This window comes from Nomascus leucogenys, chromosome 7b (genome assembly GCF_006542625.1).
Source record: "Nomascus leucogenys isolate Asia chromosome 7b, Asia_NLE_v1, whole genome shotgun sequence".
Classification (NCBI taxonomy): Eukaryota; Metazoa; Chordata; class Mammalia; order Primates; family Hylobatidae; genus Nomascus; species Nomascus leucogenys.
In genome coordinates this window covers 50,192,249-50,199,282 of record NC_044387.1, presented here as the reverse complement: position 1 = coordinate 50,199,282, position 7,034 = coordinate 50,192,249, and the positions used below count along the sequence as shown (strand labels likewise).

Below are 7,034 nucleotides of genomic sequence, written 5' to 3'. Positions count from 1 at the left end.
TGCAATGATAGCTCACGGCATCCTTGAACTCTTGGGTCTAGGCAAGTGGGTCTAGGCAAGCCTCCTGCCTCAGACTCCTGAGTAGCTGGGACTACAGGTGCAAGCCACCATGCCAGGCAATTCTATCACATTGTGAATGTACTTGACACCACTGGATTTTACAGTTAAAAGTGATTTAAATGGCAAATTTTACGTTGTGTATATTTTATGACAAAAATATACTTGTTCAAATGTCAAAATATATACAATGTTATATTCATAAAATTTTCCTTTTCACACATGTATTTATCCTATTCTAACTCATTCTCATCAATTAAAAAAGCACTGTAATTACTGGTCATTATGTACTAAACTTTCTATACTTCACGTTGAAGCCCTAACCCCCAATGTTACCGTATTTGGAGACAGAGCATTACAGAGGGTAATTAAGATGAAATGAGATCATAAGGACCTCATAAGAGGAGATTAGAAAATGGGCAACATAAAATGAGATGAGGACAGAGTGAGAAGGTGGTCATCTACAAGTGTGGATACATCTTCAGTTTGTGTGGAGTAACAGTTGAAGGGCTCGCCCATCCTATAATGAAAGTTGGAACAGGTGCCTTGGGCGGGCTCCAGGATTAACTGATCTATTCGCTGCATCCCACTGTGGGACCCCAGAGGGAAAGAAGCACTGTGGAGATTCCTGAGACATTAGAAATGGAGCCCGAGAAGTTTCCAGGACACCCACATGGGCTCCAGGTGAAGCAGGGGCCCAGGGAGACCTTGTCTGAGCCCTGAGTGTGACGCAGCGCCTGGCCACTAGGGGGAGGCAAACTCTGTGAATCCTGTGGGACCTGAGCTCTTGCTCTGAGCCCTGCCCTTGCTAATCACTAGCCCTGGGAGGGAGCAGATTTGCATGGAATGTGATGCCCCTGCCCAGTCCTTCACTGAGGGGATAAGAGGCTTTGGGGCCTCAGGCTCAGCTGAGAGACTGAAGAACCCAGCATTGCAGCAGCTCCGCCATGGCCTGGGCTCTGCTCCTCACCCTCCTCAGTCTCCTCACAGGTCAGGGTGGGCAATGGGCTGGGCCCCCAGAGGGACCCCCACCTCCCAGCCCCCTGCTCCCCACCCCTGCTCTTCCTCTTCCAACAGCTCATCAGCCACCTACCAACAGGAGCCCTCATGGGTGTCTGTGTTTCCAGGGTCCCTCTCCCAGCCTGTGCTGACTCAGCCACCCTCGGCATCGGCCTCCCTGGGAGCATCGGTCACACTCGCCTGCACCCTGAGCAGTGGCTACAGTAATTATAAGGTGGACTGGCACCAGCAGAGACCAGGGAAGGGCCCTCGGTTTGTGATGCGAGTGGGCACTGGTGGGATTGTGGGATCCAAGGGGGATGGCATCCCTGATCGCTTCTCAGGCTCGGGCTCGGGCCTGAATCGGTACCTGACCATCAAGAACATCCAGGAAGAGGATGAGAGTGACTACCACTGTGGGGCAGACCATGGCAGTGGGAGCAACTTCGTGTAACCCACAGTGACACAGGCAGAGGGGAAGTGAGACAAAAACCTCCCGGCTGATCTACTCTGTCCACACTTCCTTCCCACTGGCCTGACTCACAGTTCAGAGGCCTGTCTCCTAACTCCGTATTTAAAGTTTTCACCTTCCTAGACATTTTGGAGTTCTAATTCACAGCAAATGTTCCCTGTGTGTAAATATTTTCTCAAGAGCTTTTAAACATTGAAGTTTGCACACCAACATTTGTGGTTTTTGCCACTCACCTGTCCTCTGATGGGATTTAAGTTTCCAGGTTGTAGAGCTGCTCACAGGTGCATTTATAGGGAAATCACTGTCACCAGCTCCCACTACCTTTGCCCATATTCAACATTTGTGAGCTGCCTATACAGTGATGGGAACTGACAATTTCCCTGGAGACATAAGGCCTTCACGCTGACTCACAGGGTCACATAATCGACGTGGACTTCAGCCATCTCCAATCACCTCCATGTGCACAGAGCTCTCATGGTGCATGTGCTTGGCTGTCCTAGAAAGAGAGAATTGACACACACGGAAGATAGGAGAATGTGAGCCTGCTCTGTATCTGAGATTCTGGGAGAGGCCCCCACTGCCTTCACAGAATAAATTCCTTCACATGCAGGGAGAGAGCTCTGGTGGAATCACTCTGCAATGCCTTCTGATGACAAATACCTGGATTGAGGTCAAATTTCACGGGTTAATAACCCTTTTCAAGACTACCTCCACTACAGACTCCAGTTCCCAGGCATTAAGACTGAGGACCCTTGTAGACAACCAAGATGGGGCTGTGACCAGCAGGAGCAATGGGTAACTGTCCCAGGCCCTGCCTTGGGGCTGCTCACAGCTGGGTGAGCCCCACTGGCCACAGGCTGGCAGAGGCTGAGCTGCTCCCTGTGCTCACTGATGAGACTCAGCAGCCTAGTGCTCTCAGGGTCCAGCAAAGCCTCTTGGGCAGGGTCCTGTGCCTGTTTCCAACAGCTGCTCCCTCGAGGACCCTCCTGGGCCCACACTCAGAGCAGCTCCTTCCTCAACCTCCTCTGTCCTCACGTCCCCTCTTGGGTTCCTGAATCAGTGATCAGGTAGGGTCTCATCTAGCCAGAAGGGAGGGAGTGGATTTGCATGAACAGCTTCTTATTTTCCCTGGGGGAAGAAGGAAAAATAGTCAAGCCTGGGGAAGCCCAGCCCAACTGTGAGGTCCAGAGGCTGTGTCCACCATGGCTTGTTGCCTGAACTCCTCTCATACCCAATCCTTGGTCTATGTTTATAGACTCAATGAAAATACCTCCCTTTCTACTGGCCTCTTAATGCTAACAGAATCATTTTGTCCTCTAAGCACAAACAGCCTTTCGGGTTGCTGGGTGGGATAACAACTAGAGCAGAAGTCCAGCATGCGCGGCCCCCTTCCTGGCCCATACATGTCCCTGCTCTTGGCCCAGTCTTTGCTGGTTACTCCCTGAACTCTGAAACTTCAGGGAAGTTGAGTTTCTCTTTCTCTTGAGATTGTACTCTTGAGGAGCTCCTGAATTTCCAGGTATAGGATGACCCCTCCTCATTAAGGACATGGCTGTCAGACTCATCCCTGGTTTACTTCCTCAGGTTTAGGTCTGTGAGTTCTAAACAGTTTCCCTATGTTTCTTTGGTTGATATTTTGGTTGATATTTCCCTTTGTTTCTTTAGGTTGATATTACGTTGGGTAATTACATTGGTTGATTACATTGGGTAAATGTATTCTTGTAGATATAAACATTATAAACTCTTCCCCCTTAAGCTCTTAATAAATAAACTTGTTTGGGTGCCAATGTACCAATGTAGGTAAGAAGTCTTGACGCTTTTTATTTTATTTTTCTGCAGGGGCAGAGGAGAATCTGAAAAAAAAAAAAAGAGAGAGAGAGAGAGAAGTTCAGTTTATAATACTGTTATTTTCATATAAACCCTCCTACTTTAAAAATTACAAAACTAGACCTATACTGAAAATATTTTTAAATATATCAGAGTATCTGCATCTGTCACTGTGGAGATGGTTGCTTGCTCTACCACAGAGCACAATAATACTCAGCCTCATCTTCAGCCTAGGCCCCTGTGATGGTGAGGGCAGCCTTGTCTTCAAGCACAGAGTGTGAGAATCAAGTGGGGACCCCATGCAGAAATGGGGACGTCAGACACACACACCCTGGCTCAGCCTCACCTTGTGCTCCCAACATCTCCATCTTCTTCACACAGAGGCTGCTGCTGCTTCTGGCTAACACGGGCTCCTGATGCTCGTTCTCCAGGGCCCAGGAGAAAGTAGTCACATATATTCTTCTAAGCTGCAAAATTTTTATTTTTAACCCCCTATGTTGTTATAACAATGTGTTCATAAAGCACAATACTAAGATCTATCATCAATTGCACAGTTACGAGTTATTTATAGGAGTGGCAAAATAAAAAGTTACACACACACACACATGCAGATTCAGGCAGGCCAGAATTTAATTACAAGAGCAAAGTTTGATATCAGTGACACAACACAACAATGATCCTATGTATAATGATAAACATAGCAATGGACCATATAAAGCTTTGAAGAAACATAATGGAAACACGGAAAAGATCTCCCTCTCACCAAATTTTAGAAAATCTAAAAAAAATTTGAAAATATTAAAACCCCTCAAAACTGAGTTAATTTATAAAATATAATACAAAACATAAAGTTTACATAACTTTAACACTCTTCATACTCAGTAAATGCAGCTTCTTTCTCCACAATTTAATCCAGTGTACCAAAAGGGAGCCTCCCTGTTTGCTGGAGGAAAACCTCAGTGCCACAACAGTAGAAAAGCGCCAACCTCTCTGACCACAGTGCATCTTCCCTCCAGAGACTCCGCGGGACTCTGCATGGTCTCCTGAGGGCCCTGAAGTGGAGGCTCTGTGATGAGAGTGGGGCATGGATGGCACAGGGCAAGAATGTCTGCAGGGCAAGAGTGTTAGAGAGACAAGCTTCATTCCTCTCTGAAACAAGCCTATCTTATGTGATTTATCTTTATTCCTCTCTACAAAAAAAAAGTCACAAAGATAGCCGCAAAGAAATATGTGAAATTATACAAGGCTAAGATAACAAAGAATATTGGAAGAAAAAGTAATTATGACATCTTCTACCAAAACATTTTAGGCCAAGCGTGGTGGCTCATGCCTGTAATCCCAGCATGTTGAGAGGCCAAGGCAAGAGAATCACTTGAGGTCAAGAGTTCAAAACAAGCCTGAGATCCCATTTTTATTTTTTAAAAGCAGCATTAAAAAAAAAAAAAAGGTTCATCATAGCCTCCTCTTCCCACAGTTAATAATGAGAATAGAGAAAGTTCAAAAAGTGAAAATTTAAGCAACTCTTATGTACCCATAAAATTTTTTTAAATTTTAAAAAAGAAATGAAACCAGTGGCACAATTGACCACCAGCACACGGGTGCCTCTTCTTCACCTGCCCCTCCTGAAGTGACAACCAAACCCAGGGGCTCAGCACAATGAGCCCTCCCTCTGGCCATACATTCCCTGTGAGGCCCCTTCTACTCTCATCCCAACACAATTGCTCCCCAGGCATCTGGGGGCTGCTGCTGAGATTCTCCACTCACGGGGTCCTGGCACAGCAGTGGTATCTCAGTGCCCCTCTTCCTCTGTGTCCTGGGAGATGGAATCAGAGTCAGCCTGATCTGACCCAAAGCCAACAATTAAGAGCCCTGAGTGACCTCTCCTGCTTTTCCCCCACAATGGACTCTTCCTCTCAGTGTCCTTCCTGGGGTGCTCTGTCACTACTCAGTAATATCTTATGTCCTCAGTGCTAGGCGTTTTTCACATAATATACTCTTGTTAGTTTCTCATCACCTTTCCAAGCTCAGTTATCAACTCTAGGCTGGTGATCCTAACTATTCATTTACAGCACATTGTCATATAAAGGCCAGCGATATCTAGAAAAAAAAGTGCCAATAAATGTAAGTGTGTACTGCATCTTACGAATCACTACAAGGATACCAGAAAAAATATCCCTGCACTCTTCAGACACAAGAGTTTAAATGGAGTTCAATATAATAGTTTATATAGATAATAGCTAATATAATAGTTTAACCAGTCTGTCTGTGGCTAAACCAGTCACCATCTCCTGCACTGGAAGCAGCAGCAATAAGGGTCTTGGGCTTGTGTCCTGGTACCAACAATGACCAGGAAGTGCCCCCAAACCTCTGATACATATATACAGATCCATATATTTATATCCATATCCTGCAGCGAATATCTACCTGCAGGGATCCAGGACTGAATCTTGGGCTACCAGTCCGGCAAGAAGGTATTGCTGAGCATCTCTGGGCTCCAGGCTTAGGACAAGGCCGATCTCTACTGTTGGCTTTAGACAGCTCCATCGAGGCCCCCACAGTGCTGCAGTCTGGGGAAGTGAGACAAAGACACACCAAGTTTCCAGTGAGTATGAGCTACCTGCAGCACCACCCGCTGTCAGGACAGCTGGGCTCTTTACCATTTGTGTGTATGTTTCCTGGTGCTGCCACTAACCAGCGCCCAGGACTCAAGTCAGGGACAGTGATCTAGAGAATGCAGCTTTGTTCTCTCAGAGCCAGCCCTTAGCAAAAGGAGCCCTTAGCAAAAGCACATTGTCAGACTGCTTCAAAAGAATCAGAAAGCCACCAGGTGCAGTGGCTCACGCCTGTAATCCCAGCACTTTGGGAGGCCGAGGCGGGCTGATCACGAGGTCAGGAGATCGAGACCATCCTGGCTAACACGGTGAAAACCTGTCTCCACTAAAACTACAAAAAATTAGCCAGGCGTGGTGGCGGGCATCTGTAGTCCCAGCTACTCAGGAGGCTGAGGCAGGAGAATGGCGTGAACCCGGGAGGCGGGGCTTGCAGTGAGCCGAGATTGCGCCACTACACTCCAGCCTGGAGGACAGAGCGAGACTCCATCTCAGAAAAAAAAAAAAAAGAATCAGAAAGCCTTTGATTCCAGGAACAGGCTGCTCTGGGGACAGACCCAAGATGGGTCAGGGGAGGCAGGGACAGACTCCAGCTGGGCCTGTCTCAGGCACATGCACTAATGCAGAGGTCTAATCATCCTTATTGTCTACTGAACACCTACTATGTGCCAGGCTAGGAGGAGGGCTCAGGATACAGAGTTACCAAGACAGACAAGTTCCTGTCTTCATAGGGCTGACACCAAACTAAAGAGAGACGGTCAAGAAGTCAATGGGAATAAGGCATATTGTGGTGTATCGAAGAGGTGACACTGGCCAGAAGGGGGAGAGCAATAGGACGCCTTTAGTGGGTTGTAAGCAAGGAAGACACAGCCTTTTGTTTGAGATTTAGGAGGAAAGTCCAGCTTCTCCAAGGAAGACAAACAATGAGGGGACAGTGTGAAGGCAAAAGGTCCAGTTAGAAAGCAGTGGCGTTGTGCATGTGAGAGATGAGGTATCTAGCATCTGATGTAGCAGCTGAGCTGGGAGGAATGTGCATGACCCACACCATGGTGAGAAGGACTAGAGGAAAG

General features: G+C 47.2%; 1 gene segment (V, D, J or C); it reads left to right on the top strand.

Moving 5' to 3' along the window:
* The first annotated feature begins 983 nt into the window (after positions 1 to 983).
* LOC115835995 lies at positions 984 to 1,725 on the top strand. The segment is given in 2 exon segments: positions 984 to 1,047; positions 1,185 to 1,725. Coding segments are annotated over 2 exon segments (369 nt in total).
* The last annotated feature ends 5,309 nt before the right edge of the window (positions 1,726 to 7,034 follow it).